We start from the raw sequence: 19,984 nt of genomic DNA, 5'->3' as shown, positions 1-19,984 counted from the left end.
TTTTAAATTGATACAACTGGCTGTGATAGCTGAGGTTCATAGCTAGGTTCTGAACTAATATGTATAGAATTGCCACTTCATGAGGAGAGAGGTGTTCTTGGGCAGGTATCAGAACCATGGAGGACAAAGTGGGGGCTGTCCGAGACTAGCCCACCCCCACCAACCAGCGTCAGCTGAAGAGCTTTCTGGGCCTGTCCTCGTACTACAGGAGGTTTGTATGGGGCTTCTCAAGTGTCGCTGCTCCCCTGAACCGCCTGCCGCCAAAGGACAAGGCCTTCACTTGGACAGTGGAGTGCGAGGAGGCCTTCAACACAGTCAAACATGCACTGATCAAGGCCCCTGTACTTGCCCCCCCCCCCCCGGCCTCACCTTGCCCTTTATCCTGGACACAAGCAATGTGGGCATGGGTGGGGTGCTGGGCCAGAGGGGGAGAGAGTGGTGGCGTACTTCAGCAAAACATTCAACAAACATGAGCGCCGCTACGGTGTCACCCGGCGGGAGCTCCTGGCTGTTGTGGCTTCCGTCAAACACTTCAAGTACTAACTGGGTGGCCTTCCCTTTACTGTAAGGACTGACCACTCTGCTCTCCAGTGGCTCATGTCTTTCAAAGAGCCAGAGGGGCAGGTTGCACGCTGGTTATACAACTTCACAGTGGGGCACAGGGCAGGGGCATGCCACTCCAACGCTGACGCCATGTCCCGTTGGCCCTGTACTGCAGACGGGTGCCGCCACTGTGAGCGGAGAGAGGGCCATGAGAGAGCTGTGTTCGGTCGCCCCCTGGATAGCCCTCCTGTTCCCCCGGGGCCGGAGTATGCCCAGAGACTCGAGGATCGCCTGGAGATAGCCCACACCTTTGCCAGAGAGCAGCTGGTGAATGCAGGTGTGAGGCAGAAGAGGAACTATGGCGTGCACACCCGGGGAAGGCACTTTGTGGCTGGGGAGCTGGTCTGGGTCTACAGCCCCCTGAGAAAGAAATTCAGATGCCCCAATATGGACAGCCACTGGGTGGGGTCCTGCGGTGTCCTGGAGAGGGTAGGGGAGGTTGTGTACCGGTTGCAGCTTTCTCCCAGGGGGAGACTCAACACACACGTCACCAGTAAGGACTGACAGTCTCTTTGGATCCGATACAGTTCAATTCAAGGGGCTTTATTGGCATGGGAAACATATGTTAACATTGCCAAAGCAAGGGAAGATAATATACAAAAGTGAAATAAACAATAAAACAGTCTCTTTGGATCTGATTCGTGTGGGCTTTGGTTGGAGTCTTTGCCGCTGGTCTACTGCCTTGAGCTGACAAACGGTTAATATAAAAAATCTGCAAGATTTAGGAACACACTTACCATGATCACTCATCAAAGTTTTACTTCCGCCACACAGAGGACTTGGTCTCAAATGTCGGTAGCACCCGGATGCCTGCCCTTTTAAATCCAGGGATCCGTCCTGGGAGCGGCATCGTGCAGACATGTGTGAAGTTATTGACATAGTGGATGATTCGCTGAATGTCCTCGTAGGACAGCACCCGTTTGCTGGCGAGATAACCACCACACCTCTTCTTCCTTTGAGCCACACCATGTTCCTTGTAGAACTGTATCACTGCAGTCAGCTTGATTGCAGAAATTCTGGAACAAAGAAGTAAATTATTTATAACATGCATTTAATATGTGCTGGAAGGCACAATGTATTCTCAGCTCTTTTGTTTATATTCATCATACAGCCTACTACTCATTCTTTCTAATATAATATATATTAACAAAAACACTTTCATAATTTTCCATATTACATGCACAACGCATAGTATGGAACTTTGTACATGTAGTGGGTATACTTTCCATGTTACAGTATTTCCTTCATAACATTTTTAATGACATCCCAAAATAACAAACAAAATTCCATTCGTTTTCTATAGATCACCTCTGATCATTCCCCACGTTCTAGTTTAGAAATATTGTTCCAGTAGTTGCTTTTGAACGTGTTAGAGTTTCAGCAGGAAAAAGGTATGTTGAGACAAAGCACATTCCTTTGGTGAATTTGAAGAGGGAGACCTGAATTTTCTCCTCTTGATTTACAACAGGACGTGAGTTGTTAATCCCCACTAGTTCTCGCCCCCCCCCCCCCCCCCAGTAGTTTGCTGAGGATTTTTAAATGTATTTCATCCATTTTAGATTTAAGGCTGTAACGTAACAAAAAATGGAAAAAGTCAAGGGGTCTGACTACTTTCCCAAGGCACTGTATGTAAAGCCCCTTGCTAAAGTATTCAGACCCCTTGGAGTTCTTCACAATTTCTTGTGTTGCAAAATGGGATAAAAATGTATTTAATTGTCATTTGTCAATAATCTACACAAAATACTTAACTAAATATAATCATTGCATAAGTATTCAGCCCCTTTGTTAAGGCAAACCTAAATTAGTTCAGGAGTAAAATTTGTCTTAACAAAACACAAATTACATAGACTCACTATGCATGTTGACATTACTTTTTTTTAATGACTAACCCTTCCTTTGTCTCCCATATATACAACATCTGTAAGGTCCCTCAGTCAAGTATTGAATTTGAAGCACAGACTAAACTACAAAGAAAAGGGAACTTTTTGAAAGCCTCATAAAGAAGGGCAGTGATTGTTAGATTGGTAACAATAACAAATCAGTGAGTGGCCAAGTTACAGTTTTGACTTAAATTTGCTTGAAAATCTATGGCAAGACTTGAAAATGTCTGTCTTGCCATGATCCCCAACATCTTGACAGAGGTTGAAGAATAATGGTAAATCCAGGTGTGCAAAGCTCTTATAGACATAAAGAAAACTCACAGCTGTAATCGATGTCAAAGGTGTATCTAGCATGTTCTGACTACAGGAGCTCAATACTTATGCAACAACTATATTTCTGTTATTTCATTTCTCACATAATTAAGTTCACTGATAACGATTGGCTGGTTGAACACTGAACAGGCTTTAAGCGATGCTAATCACATCTGCATACCACTGAAGACTAACTTGAGAGCTCTAAGCTGCATCGAACTCCAATAACAGGACATTACAGCCTGTAGGCAGCCAGACACATCAGGGATGTGGTGATCAAATAGCTCCTTCAATACAGAGTCAGCTATTCCAGAGAAACCCTGGGAGTAATTGGCTGTGAGTCTGACTCTGTCTGTATCTGTGTCTTTATGTGTGTCTCGTTTGACCCAACCCTTTGTTCAGGGACACATTATTACATTTCTGTTAGTCACATGTCTGTGGTACTTGTTCAGTTTATGTCTCAGTTGTTTAAACTTGTTATGTTCATAGAAATATTTATGTTAAGTTTGCTGAAATTAACACAGTTGACAGTGAGAGGAAGTTTCTTTTTTTGCCGAGTTTATATACAGTATAAAATAGTTTTTTATAAATATCTTTCAGGTTTTGCTGCAGAACCCACAACACCCCGACTTCCCGCGGCTATAAGCCTATGGAGATGTTTCCCTGGTAGGCAATAGAATAGTCAGGGATGTCTTCTTGTCTCCCTTCCCATCCTTAAAGCCACAGTCCTGCACTCCTCTTCCTCCTGTCCAAAGCCCCACCCTTCCTCTGGGAAGGACCAGCAAGCTCTCCCTACCTGTTGCACTGCAGCAGAATCTGTCTGACTCAGAGTCGGTTTTGAATGGGAACGCGTCGCACCACAGCAGTAACCTAATCCCCTGGCTTCTCCTTAGTCTGACAACAGGACAGGGCTTTCTGCTCACACTCAGCAGCATGAAGACCCGCCGCCTCAGCACTTTTCTGTCTGCATGTGTGTGTGTGTGTGTGTGCGCGTGCATTTGGCCTTGTGTGTGACTCTTGGTGTGTGTGCGCCTCTGTGTGTGTGTGTGTCCGTGCAAAAGACTGCATTATTGAGGAGAAGGGGAAGGAAGAAGTGAAACAGTGCCGGGACGGGACCGTGTGTGTGTGAGTGTGTAGAAGAGATGGGAGAGAGGAGTACGGTGCAGCAGCACAAGCAGCCTCCCTATGATGGTGGGCTCTGCAACTACGCCCAGAAAATCGGCTCCTGCTTCGGACTGGACGGTAAGAGAGAGGGGGGGTTTGTCCTGTACAGCGTGGAGGAGGGTTGGAAGGAACAGGCCAGTGACTGAGGATGTATGAGATTCATTTCTCTCAGTGGTCCAGATGTCTAGGAAGACAAAGGGATACCGTATTTTCTGTCTAATCATGGTGTGTTTGTGCGAGTGTGTCTTGAAGTGTGTATTTATTTGTGTCGGTGTGTGCGGTGGGAGCAAGGGTGTTTACATGTAGTTAGCTGCACCCAAAGATAGACACATGAATAGAGGAGCAGGGCTGTGCCCCACTGCAGCAGAACACACCAGCCTATCCTCTAACAGACCCAGCCTCTGTCATCAGCCCGTGTGTGTGTGTGTGCATGCGTGTGTGCGCGTGTCCTCCGCCTTATTCTTTATCATGCTATATGCTTTTGCATTCATTTTATTGGACTCTTTACTGTACAGTACATCGGATGGATGAGGAAGTGATGTAGGCTAGATTTGTGGGTGAAAAATAGACAGATGAATAAAACATTGATGTCAGTAGTAGCATGGTAAGGCTCAGCCTAGAGCTATGGCAATCCTCCTGTGTCGGTGGAAATGCTGTGACAAAGGAGCAATGCATTTCATTAGAAATAGAGGCCAAGCCCTAGTTCTCCTCTCGAGTCTGTTTCTGCTCTGTCATCATCCTCGCTTGTATCATGATTTTCAAAAGCTTTAGAGTGGGTAGTGTAAGGTACAGTATATGCTTGCAATGTGTATTGTACAGTTTCTGTTTTGTGGACAGTATATTCCTGTAAGAGAGATGTTAGTAAAAAAAATAAGATATTGGTTTATATGAAAGTGGTGTTTGTGACCTTAAAGTCTTGTTCACACTGCAGTCTGAACAGCGAAAATTGCACATAGAATCGGATATTACAAGCCACATTTCAAACCACCTTCGTAGGTGGTTTGAAATCATATACAAATCTGATTGCTGACCATATAGACTTGTGTCTGAACAGTCAAATCTGATTTATTTGCCCTCAAGTGGTTTTTAGACTTTTATTTGTCATATCTTGTTCCTTGCTAGCTACTCTGTTGACAGTTTGACAAGAACATGTGGTAGCTAACTAGCTTGTTCATTGTTTACAAACAAATTAGTGAATGTGCTAGAAAGCTTAAACAGCTAGCTAGCTAGTTGACTCTGGTGGCTAGCTGAAAAGGACTTGTTTTGAAAGTTGGATCATCTTATCCTTTGAGGCTTTAAAATTGTTCTTACACTTGAACATTCAAAGTAACTGGGAAATGTCCATGACAGGCATCGTTGTCACTTTAGCTTGCTACATAAATTATAAGTAATAGGAAGCACGAGAACCAATCAGCCTACACCACTGCGTACACACCCATCGTTACTATGACAACTAGCGTAGCCATGTCAGGAAATGACCGCTATCTGAATAAACACAAATCTGATTTGGTCATTTGTAAATTGCTGTTTGGACAGTCAGTATTCCAAAACGGATTTAAAAATCTAAACTGATTTGAGCATTAAAGCCTGCAGTGACGGTGTTCAGTTTGTTCAGGTAGCAGTAGCGCCTCAATAAATATGTTCACCTTACAGACCAAAAAGCTTACGGTTTATCTTATATTCAATCATTGTTTATCAACATTCCCTATGAGCATGTTTATTTCTCTGTAGGTTTTTCCCAATGCATATTGGTATGAAAACAGTTAACTTTCTCTGCCTGTTCATCCCACATATAACCTCTCACCAGGAGAATTGGTAGACTCTCTAAATTTGGCATAGGGTGGAAAATCCAGTCCTTAATCAAGGAGACGGAAGGTATCGTCTTTAATTCACGAATTCTCACGCAAATCCTTTTATTATAAATCATTTTTTGGGAATCTTAGCGAAAACAAATTTCCCTCCAACATAAGATGGCTTCAAGATTACAAGACCAATCCAGGACTCTCTACATAGTCTGAGCCACAGGATTAGGGGATATAGACTACGTGTGTGTGTGTGTGTGTGTGTGTGTGTGTGTGTGTGTGTGTGTGTGTGTGTGTGTGTGTGTGTGTGTGTGTGTGTGTGTGTGTGTGTGTGTGTGTGTGTGTGTGTGTGTGTGTGTGTGTGTGTGTGTGTGTGTGTGTGTGTGTGGTGCTCATGGTCTTGAAGAAGTAGAGGCAGCAAATGTGTTTTATTTGGAATCAAGTTGTTGAAATCAATGTAAATGTGACTTGGATCAATGTGGTCCTGTGTGCCCAAGTTGGTAAAAGCATAGCATCACCAAGGTTGTGCGTTCAATTTCCTCAGGGATCACATACATAATGAAAATGTATGCACTCAGTGTTTGGATGAAAGCTTCTGCTAAATTGCACATTTAGAGCATATTATAACTTGAGTAGTTTAGATCACAATAACGGAAAGATATGGTCGACTAATATTGGGCTTTACTGTTTATACAGTCCCGCTTTAAACAAAGTGTAACTTATGATGGCTTCATAAACCATTCATAAAGGCTTCATAAGCAAGACATAAATGGGTCACACATAATCTCTAACCGTATGCCATGCTCTATAAAGGATTCATAAATGTAGCATAACCATGTGACATAACAGGCAATGTCAAATGTGACATAACCCACTGTAACTTATGACATAAACCAGTGTTTTTTAAAGGGTGACATAAGCACTGCTTAGTAAAGGCTTTATAAATCATATTAAATTGAGACTTTACAAAGCTAGATGAGGCGATCCATAGATTATAGATCCATAACTTTGTCAATTCAACTCCCCCCCAAAATATAGGATGGCGCAACAATGGTTATGACGACATGCAAAGGTTTCCCTGATTGTTTAAACCTTTGTTTATACAACAGCTAAATACATCATGGTCCCATTTCAACCAACAGGCAGAATTTAGCACTGTGCTGGAGGGAAGCGCTGGATTTCTTAAAACACTACTAACGGAAGATTACATGCACCCAATGGCGATTTTATCATGTAAATCTTGGCATCCCGGAGTCGCCTCTTCACTGTTGACGTTGAGACTGGTGTTTTGCGGGTACTATTTAATGAAGCTGTCAGGTGAGGACTTGTGAGGCGTCTGTTTCTCAAACTAGACACTCTAATGTACTTGTCCTCTTGCTCAGTTGTGCACCAGGGCCTTCCACTCCTCTTTCTATTCTGCTTAGAGCCAGTTTGCGCTGTTCTGTGAATGGAGTAGTACACAGCATTGTATGAGATCTTCAGTTTCTTGGCAATTTCTTGCATGGAGTAGCCTTCATGTCTCAGAACAAGAATAGACTGACGAGTTTCAGAAGAAATTCCTTTGTTTCTGGCCATTTTGAGCCTGTAATCGAACCGACAAATGCTGATGCTCCAGATACTCAGCTAGTCTAAAGAAGGCCAGTTTTATTGCTTCTTTAATCAGGACAACAGTTTTCAGCTGTGCTAACATAATTGCAAAAAGGGTTTTCTAATGATCAATTATCCTTTTACAATGATAAACTTGGATTAGCTAACACAACATGCCATTGGAACACAGGAGTGATGGTTGCTGATAATGAGCCTCTGTACGCCTATATAGATATTCCGGGAAAAATCTGCCATTTCCAGCTACAATTGTAATTTACAACACTGTATTTCTGATCAATTTGATGTTATTTTATTGGACAAACATTCTTCTTTTCTTTCAAAAACAAGGACATTTCTAAGTGACCCCAAACTTTTGAACGGTAGTGTATACAGTGGGGAGAACAAGTATTTGATACACTGCCGATTTTGCAGGTTTTCCTACTTACAAAGCATGTAGAGGTCTGTAATTTTTATCATAGGTACACTTCAACTGTGAGAGACGGAATCTAAAACAAAAATCCAGAAAATCACATTGTATGATTTTTAAATAATTAATTTGCATTTTATTGCATGACATAAGTATTTGATCACCTACCAACCAGTAAGAATTCCGGCTCTCACAGACCTGTTAGTTTTTCTTTAAGAAGCCCTCCTGTTCTCCACTCATTACCTGTATTAACTGCACCTGTTTGAACTCGTTACCTGTATAAAAGACACCTGTCCACACACAATCAAACAGATTCCAACCTCTCCACAATGGCCAAGACCAGAGAGCTGTGTAAGGACATCAGGGATAAAATTGTAGACCTGTACAAGGCTGGGATGGGCTACAGGACAATAGGCAAGCAGCTTGGTGAGAAGGCAACAACTGTTGGCACAATTATTAGAAAATGGAAGAAGTTCAAGATGACGGTCAATCACCCTCGGTCTGGGGCTCCATGCAAGATCTCACCTCGTGGGGCATCAATGATCATGAGGAATGTGAGGGATCAGCCCAGAACTACACGGCAGGACCTGGTCAATGACCTGAAGAGAGCTGGGACCACAGTCTCAAAGAAAACCATTAGTAACACACTACGCCGTCATGGATTAAAATCCTGCAGCGCAAGCAAGGTCCCCCTGCTCAAGCCAGCGCATGTCCAGGCCCGTCTGAAGTTTGCCAATGACCATCTGGATGATCCAGAGGAGGAATGGGAGAAGGTCATGTGGTCTGATGAGACAAAAATAGAGCTTTTTGGTCTAAACTCCACTCGCCGTGTTTGGAGGAAGAAGAAGGATGAGTACAACCCCAAGAACACCATCCCAACCGTGAAGCATGGAGGTGGAAACATCATTCTTTGGGGATGCTTTTCTGCAAAGGGGACAGGACGACTGCACCGTATTGAGGAGAGGATGGATGGGGCCATGTATCGCGAGATCTTGACCAACAACCTCCTTCCCTCAGTAAGAGCATTGAAGATGGGTCGTGGCTGGGTCTTCCAGCATGACAACGACCCGAAACACACAGCCAGGGCAACTAAGGAGTGGCTCCGTAAGAAGCATCTCAAGGTCCTGGAGTGGCCTAGCCAGTCTCCAGACCTGAACCCAATAGAAAATCTTTGGAGGGAGCCGAAAGTCCGTATTGCCCAGCGACAGCCCCGAAACCTGAAGGATCTGGAGAAGGTCTGTATGGAGGAGTGGGCCAAAATCCCTGCTGCAGTGTGTGCAAACCTGGTCAAGAACTACAGGAAACGTATGATCTCTGTAATTGCAAACTAAGGTTTCTGTACCAAATATTAAGTTCTGCTTTTCTGATGTATCAAATACTTATGTCATGCAATAAAATGCCAATTAATTACTTAAAAATCATACAATGTGATTTTCTGGATTTTTGTTTTAGATTCCTTCTCTCACAGTTGAAGTGTACCTATGATAAAAATTACAGACCTCTACATGCTTTGTAAGTAGGAAAACCTGCAAAATCGTCAGTGTATCAAATACTTGTTCTCCCCACTGTATATTTTTTTTTACAATGTTTGAAAACTGATTTGTGATCCGTATTAATGCCAAAATAATATGCAAAACAGGCAAGCCCCCCCAATTAAAAAAATAAATATACACTGCTCAAAAAAATAAAGGGAACACTAAAATAACACATCCTAGATCTGAATGAATGAAATATACTTATTAAATACTTTTTTCTTTACATAGTTGAATGTGCTGACAACAAAATCACACAAAAATTATTTATCAACCCATGGGGGACTGGATTTGGAGACACACTCAAAATTAAAGTGGAAAACCACACTACAGGCTGATCCAACTTTGATGTAATGTCCTTAAAACAAGTCAAAATGAGGCTCAGTTGTGTGTGTGGCCTCCACGTGCCTGTATGACCTCCCTACAACGCTTGGGCATGCTCCTGATGAGGTGGCGGATGGTCTCCTGAGGGATCTCCTCCCAGACCTGGACTAAAGCATCCGCCAACTCCTGGACAGTCTGTGGTGCAACGTGGCGTTGGTGGATGGAGCGAGACATGATGTCCCAGATGTGCTCAATTGGATTCAGGTCCGGGGAACGGGCGGGCCAGTCCATAGCATCAATGCCTTCCTCTTGCAGGAACTGCTTACACACTCCAGCCACATGAGGTCTAGCATTGTCTAGCATTAGGAGGAACCCAGGGCCAACCGCACCAGCATATGGTCTTACAAGGGGTCTGAGGATCTCATCTCGGTACCTAATGGCAGTCAGGCTACCTCTGGCGAGCCCATGGAGGGCTGTGCGGCCCCCCAAAGAAATGCCACCCCACACCATGACTGACCCACCGCCAAACTGGTCATGCTGGAGGATGTTGCAGGCAGCAGAACGTTCTCCACGGCGTCTCCAGACTGTCACGTCTGTCACATGTGCTCAGTGTGAACCTGCTTTCATCTGTGAAGAGCACAAGGCGCCAGTGTTCTCTGGCAAATGCCAAACGTCCTGCACGGTGTTGGGCTGTAAGCACAACCCCCACCTGTGGACGTCGGGCCCTCATACCACCCTCATGGAGTCTGTTTCTGACCGTTTGAGCAGACACATGCACATTTGTGGCCTGCTGGAGGTCATTTTGCAGGGCTCTGGCAGTGCTCCTCCTTGCACAAAGGCGGAGGTAGCGGTCCTGCTGCTGGGTTGTTGCCCTCCTACGGCCTCCTCCACGTCTCCTGATGTACTGGCCTGTCTCCTGGTAGCGCCTCCATGCTCTGGACACTACGCTGACAGACACAGCAAACCTTCTTGCCACAGCTCGCATTGATGTGCCATCCTGGATGAGCTGCACTACCTGAGCCACTTGTGTGGGTTGTAGACTCCGTCTCATGCTACCACTAGAGTGAAAGCACCGCCAGCATTCAAAAGTGACCAAAACATCAGCCAGTAAGCATAGGAACTGAGAAGTGGTCTGTGGTCACCACCTGCAGAACCACTCCTTTATTGGGGGTGTCTTGCTAATTGCCTATAATTTCCACCTGTTGTCTATTCCATTTGCACAACAGCATGTGAAATTTATTGTCAATCAGTGTTGCTTCCTAAGTGGACAGTTTGATTTCACAGAAGTGTGATTGACTTGGAGTTACATTGTGTTGTTTAAGTGTTCCCTTTATTTTTTTGAGCAGTGTATATATTATATTATTATTTTTTGCTAAAAATGTGGGGCTCAAAACAGGTGAGTCTCTGTGTCACGCCCTGACCATATAGAGCCTTTGTTTTTCTATGGTATAGTAGGTCAGGGCGTGACTGTGGGGTTTTCTAGTTCTTATTTTCTATGTGGGGTTCTAGTTTAGTTTTTCTATGTTGGTGTTTGGTATGATTCCCAATTAGAGGCAGCCGGCTATTCTTGTCTCTAATTGGGGATCATATTTAAGTAGCATTTTTTCCACCTGTGTTTTATGGGATATTGTTTTGAGTTAGAGTATGGTACACCTCTTAGTTACGGTTTGTTGTTTGTTTCGTTCTTTCTTTGTTGTTTTGTGCGTTTCTAATAAATAATATGTGGAAACCATATCGCGCTGCAGCTTGGTCCGATAATTATTCCAGCGAACGTGACACTCTGCCCCACCTGCCCTGAATGACGAGTCGCCACTGCTTGCACCTATGTGTTAACACAAACTTGCTTGAAACCAAAAATCCACAAGAATAAACCAGCAGATCACTTGATTTCTCGTTACTGTGTGAAGTGATTATGATACCAAACAGCTGCATCTAGGTTCTCTATTCCCGCCCTCATTAAATTTCAACATGGGAACATTGAAAATCGCCAGGCTGTTAATTTATTTTAAAAAGCCTACTTACTGTAATAACCTGATTATATTTCTTTCAAACATTTCATTTTGAATTTCAACATAATTAGAATATAATGTGTCATTTGAAATAACTTGATGAGACTGCAATTTAATTAACACATATTTAGTCAATCATGATTGGCTTGATTTATTTACACATTTTAGATATGGACAGTTCAGGGATATTTTATTTTCCTTGATTAAAAATTACCATAGACCACCAACATGAGTTTTCCATTCATAAAATGTGAATGGTAAATTGCCACAGTAGATTTGCCTTGGGAAATTAGGAAATACTTTATGTCATTTGTACAGAATTATTGTAAAAGACATCCTTGGTCTGCCAAAAATGGAGGTTTAATTTACACCAATGATAATACCCACCAGAGGACGCAAATGTCTTCAAATATGTTCACAGCAACCAGGACAAAATAATAACACTGATATCATTTTGAGGGAGCAGCAATACGACGGCAAATGCTGGTTGCAATTTTCAAGTCAGAAAGTGGTCTCGCCTTCTTGCCAATGGCATGTACAGTCCTAAACAGTATCTTCATCTTTGTTGCCATTAGCGCCGTCAGGCTCCGATTGAGCCTGGGACACAGACACGCAGTCAATGTGACACTTGCTGTGTTCATGGTCACGAATCTTCTCCAGCTTCATCGTTTTATTTCCGATGACAAATTAGTTGCTTCTGCTTTTATCTGTGGCATACTGGCGACACACAGAACAACTCATCACCATAGCCTCCGCATCATACTGTACACAGCCTCTTGAAACTTCTTTATCTCCAAACCTTTATTTCTCACAAAACGTATAAAATTCGTGATTCGTCCTCCTTTTCGTCGGTGGGTTTTCGTTTCAAAGGTTGACTTACTCCAGGTAAATGTCGCCACATTACAGCTATTTAATGAACGGTAGCTAGCAGCAGACCCATAGCAAGTGAGCAATGTCGAGTAGCTGATGTCCCGTGCAGTAATCAGTGCCGCGAAACAAGGAGCACGAGAGACGGTCTGTGGTACGGTGGCAAACAGGAGTAATTTCCTCGAGCCATCATGCCAGATTTTATTACATTAATATTTTGGTACAAACATTTACCCGCCAGTGTGGTGGATAGCCTTCTGAGATTTAAAATCTACCCGCATTTGGCGCTTGGCGGGTGTTAATTTCAGACCCTGGAGGCAGACCACCGTCCAGTCTGGGATGGCTAGTGGCCTGGACCTGCTGCCTCTGCAGTCCGAGGCCCACTCTCGGGAGTGGTAAGATGTGTCAGCAAAGCTAGCTAGTGTGGTGGACCTTCCGGCCATGCGCCGCACTTCAGGCGAGACCGGGGACCTACAGCTCTGTCGAGAGGATCTGGCAGAGCAGGTTGGTTGACTGGCCGACAGGTAGAGCAACAGGGGTTTGATGACAGGGATTTGAGTGGCCAGCGGGTAGAGCAAGATGCGTCTTATGGCCATCGAGAGGATCTAGTGGAGCTGGCTGGGCATCACTCGGGAGACGTAGGGGATTCACGGAGTCTGCGGATAGGGTGAGGATGATCTGGGCCTGGTGTCTCCGGCGGTGACACTTGGGAGAGGCCGGTGATGCATGGCGTTTTCGGGTGGAGCATGGAGATCTTGTTGGCTCCTGGTTTCTGTTGCAGTGCGGATCTTGCCGTCAGTTCTGTTCAGTGGGGGAGCCGGTAGATGGTTGGAACTGCTCGCTTGGTCTGGCCAAATGCTGCAATGGGATGTCCGGAAACAGTTCTTCATTAGGAGAGATCATGAGCTGTTCCATGGCGGTAAAAAATAAGATAATATGTTTTATTGTCACATACAGTGGATAGGTACAGTGAAATGTGTTGTTTGACAGGGTGAGGGGTAGTAGGATGGCACGCCTGGAGCAAATTAGGGTTAAGTGCCTTGCTCATGGGCACCTCAACATATTTTTCACCTTGTTGGCTCGGGTATTCGAACCAGCAATTTTTCAATTACTGACCCAACGCTCTAACCGCTAGGCTACCTGTAGCAAAATAATAGCTTCATACGAACCATCCTGATCTGTAAGCTTGTGAGATCAGCATGGTTCATATGAGGCTAGCAAAATAAACCAACAATAATGAATAATCAAAGACTGTGAAAACAAATAACTAATGTGGCTGGCTAGCTGGTAATATCAATAATAGCGATGGCAATACTATAGCATACTATAGCTTTTAGACGTCTTTTGCAGACATTGACATCATGTGCATTTCAGGTGCTGAATGAAAGGTTAGAAGACGTCTTTCCCGGACGTCGAAAATATATCTTATACGGACGTTGAAAAGACGTCTTATACTGATGTCAAAAATGTTTATTTTCCAGAGGTTGAAAAAACGTATTTTCCAGACATTGAAAATACATATTTTTTGGTCATTGATTACGTGGCTGAATTTTAATACATTCTCAATTAAGTAAGCATTATATCGCAATAATACTTTTTCATGCCTCTTAGGGACGAGGAGCCTACTGAAGATTGCAACAAAGTATTTATTATTGCTCCCATCTATCAAATAAAATTGTATTTGTCACATGAGCTGAATATAACAGGTTACCTTACTGTGAAATGCTTACTTACATCCCTTAATCAATAATGCAGTTCAAGAAATAAAGTTCTGAAAATATTTAGGCATTGTTTTCATTTTAGTATACCTTCAAAAAGTGACTATATTTTTTATTTCCAATCTCTGTTGGATATTCACTTTCTGCTTCAATATGTATTATATGTCTATTATTTTAAGATTCATGTGTAATTCTTTGGAGGGATCAACATGTATTAACTGAGCTGACACTGTCTATCAGTCCCCTATCGATGGCATGCTCTGTCCATTATAAGTCTTTACCTAGCACGTTAAATGGTTGAGTACAGAAAATCATTGGTTCTATTTAACAGGGTACGGGGTTCATTACAAAATGTATTACCAGGATGGAGGAAATGTCATAAGCGTTTATAGTTCTATTTGTTAGGGGTAAGTCAAGTCCCGTGCAATGCTTTAACCTTATCTTTATCAAATGATCCATAAAGGGACCACTCTGAACATTTCTCAGAATACTTTTTACGCCACTTACGTACATCTACGTGTACAAGTTGTATATTATTATTATTATTATTTTTATCCATGGTTACTTTATCATCTCTAGTAACCTATAAGATACTTTTCTTCACCAATTCCTCCTTTAGACTACTGTTTTATTCATACAGGGGTTTAGATGTTTATACTTGTTGTTCTATTTAACAGCATATTCGGGAATAATTCTCTATTCTTTCCGATCTCCATACAGAATCCCTATATAATGTTATAAATCTTGAGTTATTCACATCCACATCGCAGCAACAACCACAGCGCAGCAGCCCGAGAGGTACACATATCTTTCATATCGAGGAAATCTGTGTCCGGGGGCTGTTACCCTCTCAAATCGTTCAATGGCACCTCCCGTCAGTGCTCACTACCTGTAGATCCATGCGCGTTGGTGGACAGAACCCCTAGATAACGTTATAGATCTAAAAACTCAGCTCACAGAACTGGTTGGGGTATTCATTATTTTGCTATATAACTATACTTAGGTATTCACACCCACACCACTCCATGTGCGTCTATGCACCATATGTACAGTTGAAGTCGGAAGTTTACGTACACTTAGGTTGGAGTCATTAAAACTCGTTTTTCAACCACTCCACAAATTTCTCGTTAACAAACTATAGTTTTTGCAAGTCGGTTAGGACATCTACTTTTTCCAACAATTGTTTACAGACAGATTATTTCACTTATAACCCCTCCCCTTCTATTAATACAACATAAGCATAATCAATTATTCTAATACATCAATCATTTGGTACAGCCCCAATCACGACCCCTAGGTGAACTCCTGACGCGCCACTCGGGAGATCCTAGAACAATTCTAGAGTATGACATGACAAGGTTATAGATGCTTTGTGAAGCATCAACGTAATAGGATTCATAAAGCCTTTATTAAGCGGTGCTTATGTCACTGGTTCATGTCATATTTAACTTCTTATGGCTGCAGGGTCAGTATTGAGTAACTTGGGAAAATGTGCCCATTTCAAACGGCCTCGTACTCAATTCTTGCTCGTACAATATGCATATTATTATTACTATTGGATAGAAAACACTCTCTAGTTTCTAAAACCGTTTGAATTTTTTCTCTGAGTGAAACAGAACTCCTTCTGCAGCCCACTTCCTGACAGGAAGTGAGATTTCTGAAATCGAGGTCTCTGTTCAAAGGCTTGCCTATAAATGGGCATGATACGTATTGGTATACATACACGTCATACACCTTCCCCTAGATGTCAAGAGGAAGTGAGAGAAGAAATGAATGGATTATCTTGGTCTGAAGTGGAATAAATCCTCTTGGAATAAGTTGTCTGCCATTTCCTGTTTTTTCGAAAGCGCGAAGTTGGACCTGGAATCGCCTTCTGGAAAGCCGTCGTTATAGGCGAATACTATCTCCGGCTTTGATTTTATTTGATACATGTTACAATATCATCGTAAAGTATGTTTTTTCAATATAGTTTTATTAGATTATTGAAATTTATTCGGGACGTTAGGCGTGTTGCGTTGTCTGCTTTTGTTCATGAAGGAGAGCTTCGCGCCACTGGGCCAGTGTGCTTGCTAATTCAAGAGGGAAAGAGGTCGTTCTAAACCCAAACAAAGACGGTTCTGGACAAAGGACCCCTTGTACAACATTCTGATGGAAGATCAGCAAAAGTAGGACCCATTTTGGGATGTTATTTCATATATCTGTCGAACTGTGCTATCGCTACCGGTTGCATTGAATCAATGTTGTTGTGTGTTAGCTATTGTAGTAAGCTAATATAACGCTATATTGTGTTTTCGCTGTAAAACACTTAAAAAAATCGGAAATATTGGCTGTATTCACAAGATCTTTGTCTTTCATTTACTATACACCATGTATTTTTCAGAAATGTTTTATGATGAGTATTTAGGTATTTGACGTTGGTGTCTGTAATTACTCTGGTTGCTTCGGTGCTATTTCTGACGGTAGCTGTGATGGTAGCATCAATGTAAAACTGATTTATACCTCAAATATGCACATTTTTCGAACAAAACATAGATTTATTGAGTAACATGTTATAGGACTGTCATCTGATGAAGTTGTTTCTAGGTTAGTTTGGTTGGATCTTGGTTAGTTAGGTTGGCTTTGTGCATGCTACCTGTGCTGTGAAAAATGTCTGTCCTTTTTTCTATTTGGTGGTGAGCTAACATAAATATACGTGGTGTTTTCGCTGTAAAACATTTTAAAAATCGGACATGTTGGCTGGATTCACAAGATGTTTATCTTTCAAATGCTGTATTGGACTTGTTAATGTGTGAAAGTTAAATATTTCTAAAAAATACATTTTGAATTTCGCGCCCTGCACTTGAGCTGGATGTTGTCATAAGTGTGTTATAGTAGTAGTGGGTTATGTCATAGTCATAACATAGTGGGTTATGTCACATTTGACACTGGTGGTTATGTCACAGTTATGCCACATTTATTAATCATTTATAGAGTATGACAAATGGTTACTGATGACTTGTTACCCATTTATGTAGTGCTTATGAGAGCTTACTAAACAGACAATAATGATTTGTTTAATGGCATCTACTCTAAAGTGTAATAGACAAGATGGGCATTGGAAATAGGATTTAGTTCTGTTCTAATATTGTAGACCTCACAATTCCACAACCTTAATTGGACCGATGTGACTGTGAAAAACAGAGTCAGCCATTGATGAGTTATGGAAAAAATCTGAAACTATAACAAAACATCTAAGTATGAGAGATAAATCACAACAAAAGCATGATGCAATTACTAATCTTGTTGAAGTGATCTGTTCCCAGTGAATTATTACGACCAGTGGCAGTCGACCAGTCGCTTTCTCTTTTTAACATCGCTGTCCCAGAGCACCCATCAGGTATAAGAGCCATCGAGGTTGACAATGACATACATTGTAAAGGAAAACTGTAATTTATATGGTACATTTGTGTATTATCAACAGTAAAATGGGGTTTAACCTTTTACTGCAGAACACTGTAAATTATGGTGGATTGTGGGAAAATGTTGTGGGAGGTGAAAAGATTGCTGTATTTTGAATTGTACTGTAAAAAATTATGGGTTTTGGGTTTGGAGTGATGAAAAGTAGCTAACAGCTAACTGCTCTCTCATGCCTCTTCATTGAGCATAGCAGCCCAAACGGAACCATTGCTATAGACACTCACAGACTCAGAGATACCATGAGCAGAGTGCATGCAGAGCGAGCTGCACGCAGGGTGTGAGTGACAGACAGAGAGGAGCAGCTAATGGATTTGCTAATGGAGGAAGTTATTTCTGATTTCGGGCAAGGCCGGGCCTTGAATTTGGCAGAAGGAATCTAGGTAGGGCCTAGGGATGATAGGGCCTGAACGTTGCGGGCATGGGTAGGACTTAAAGGTCATGAACATTCAAAATCGAGTTTTTCATGAAATTGGATGATACTGTATTTGAATGAAACCAGATCAAAGTATGAAAAATTACTGTTGCTTGTACATTGATAAAGTGTGATCATAAAGTTTCTGGTCCCCTCCCCATGTAAAACACTTAGATTTAGAAGGCGGGATTATTAAGGGGATAGGGTGACATCACCCTAACTCTCATTTTAATACACCAATAGTAACATAATATTCTCTTACCTAATTTAAATAAGTAGCGCCTTGTAACCAATATCGGAAGGCGTGTTTTTGGAAGGGTGTGGTTTACAGTATATAGCTAGATAGCTACTCTGCTAGTGTCAGAATCTGACTGCAGGGTGTCAGCAAATACATTAGAGATGGCCAAAAGTATGTGGACCTCTGCTCATTGAACATTTCATTCCAAATCATGGGCATTAATATGGAGTTGGTCCCCCCTTTACTGCTATAACAGCCTGCACTCTTCTCTGAAGGTTTTTCACTAGATGTTGGAACATTGCTGCGGGAACTTGCTTCCATTCAGCCACAAGATCATTACTGAGGTTGGCACTGATGTTCGGCGATTAGGCCTGGCTCGCAGTTGGCATTCCAATTCATCCCAAATATGTTCGATGGGGTTGATATCAGCAAACCATTTCTGTATGGACCTCGCTTTCTGCATGGGGTCATTGTCATGCTGAAACAGGAAAGGGCCTTCCCCAAACTGCTGCCACAAAGTTGGAAGCACAGAATCATCTGGAATGCCATTGTATGCTGTAGTATTAAGATTCCCCTTTACTGGAGCTAAGGGGCCTAGCCCGAACCCAGACCATTATTCTTCCAAACTTTACAGTTGGAACTATGCATTAGGGCAGTTAGCGTTCTCCTGGCATCTGCCAAACCCAGATTCGTACATTGGACTGTCAGATGGTGAAGCGTGATTCTTCACTCCAGAGAATGTGTTTCCACTGCTCCAGTGTCCAATGACAGCGAGCTTTACACCACTCCAGCCGACGCTTGGCATTGCGCATGGTGATCTTAGGATCGGCCATGGAAACCCATTTCATGAAGCTCCCGAAGAACAGTTCTTGTGCTGACATTGCTTCCAGAAGCAGTGTGGAACTCGGTAATGAGTATTGCAACCAAGGACAGACAATTTTTACGAGCTAAGGGCTTCAGCACTCGGCAGTCCCGTTCTGTGAGCTTGTGTGGCCTACCACTTCGCGGTTGGGCCGTTGTTGCTTCTAGACGTTTCGACTTCACAATAACAGCACTTACAGTTGACTGGGGCAGCTCTTGCAGGGCAGAAATTTGACGAACTGACTTGTTGGAAAGGTTGCATCCTATGACGGTGCCAAGTTGAAAGTCACAGCTCTTCAGTAGGCCATTCTACCTCCAATGTTTGGCTATGGAGATTGCATGGCTGTGTGCTCGATTTTGATACACCTGTCAGCAACGGGTGTGGCTGAAATAGCCGAATCCACTAATTTGAAGGGGTGTCCACGTACTATTGAATATATAATGTATAATAAAAAGTTTACACTATTCATCTATGGCATAGATACTTATATGTCTCCCCTTTCGTCTGTGTCTGGTGTTAGCTAGTTACTGGCTAGCTGGGTCTTCAGCTGGCATGGAAGAAAAGGGGAGGAATTTTTTATTAGATTTTTTAAATTTATTTAACCTTCATTTAACTAGGCAAGTCAGTTAAAGAACAAATTCTTATTTACAAGACCTCCCAAAAGGTCGGGACGGGGGCTAGGATAAATAAAATAAAAAAATATAAAAAATATAGGACAAAACACACATAACGACAAGAGAGACACCACAACACTACATAAAGAGAGACCTACGACAGCAACATAGCATGGC

General features: G+C 42.5%; 1 protein-coding gene and 1 long non-coding RNA gene across 11 annotated transcripts in view; one reads left to right on the top strand and one right to left on the bottom strand.

The window, feature by feature from the left end:
• The window catches only part of LOC139562340 (uncharacterized), an 86,303-nt gene that overhangs the window by 25,367 nt on the left and 40,952 nt on the right, over positions 1-19,984 (bottom strand). Inside the window, exon 2 of the long non-coding RNA XR_011672343.1 lies at positions 1,341-1,619. This is a non-coding gene — a long non-coding RNA (uncharacterized lncRNA). The remainder of the gene's footprint in view (positions 1-1,340; positions 1,620-19,984) is intronic.
• The window catches only part of ablim1a (actin binding LIM protein 1a), a 125,491-nt gene continuing 109,109 nt past the window's right edge, over positions 3,603-19,984 (top strand). For 3 of the 10 annotated variants that reach the window (XM_071379998.1, XM_071379997.1, XM_071379995.1), the window contains exon 1: positions 3,606-4,037. In XM_071379998.1, the coding sequence (XP_071236099.1) occupies positions 3,938-4,037 (100 nt within the window). In that variant the 5' untranslated portion in view covers positions 3,606-3,937. Of the gene's footprint in view, positions 4,038-19,984 lie in introns of all 10 variants that reach the window. The other 7 variants (XM_071379996.1, XM_071379989.1, XM_071379991.1 and 4 more) reach the window with 5 other exon arrangements.

This window comes from Salvelinus alpinus, chromosome 32, assembly GCF_045679555.1.
Source record: "Salvelinus alpinus chromosome 32, SLU_Salpinus.1, whole genome shotgun sequence".
Classification (NCBI taxonomy): domain Eukaryota; kingdom Metazoa; phylum Chordata; class Actinopteri; order Salmoniformes; family Salmonidae; genus Salvelinus; species Salvelinus alpinus.
Note: the sequence above shows the minus strand (reverse complement) of the source record. Positions and strands in the feature narration are given on the sequence as shown.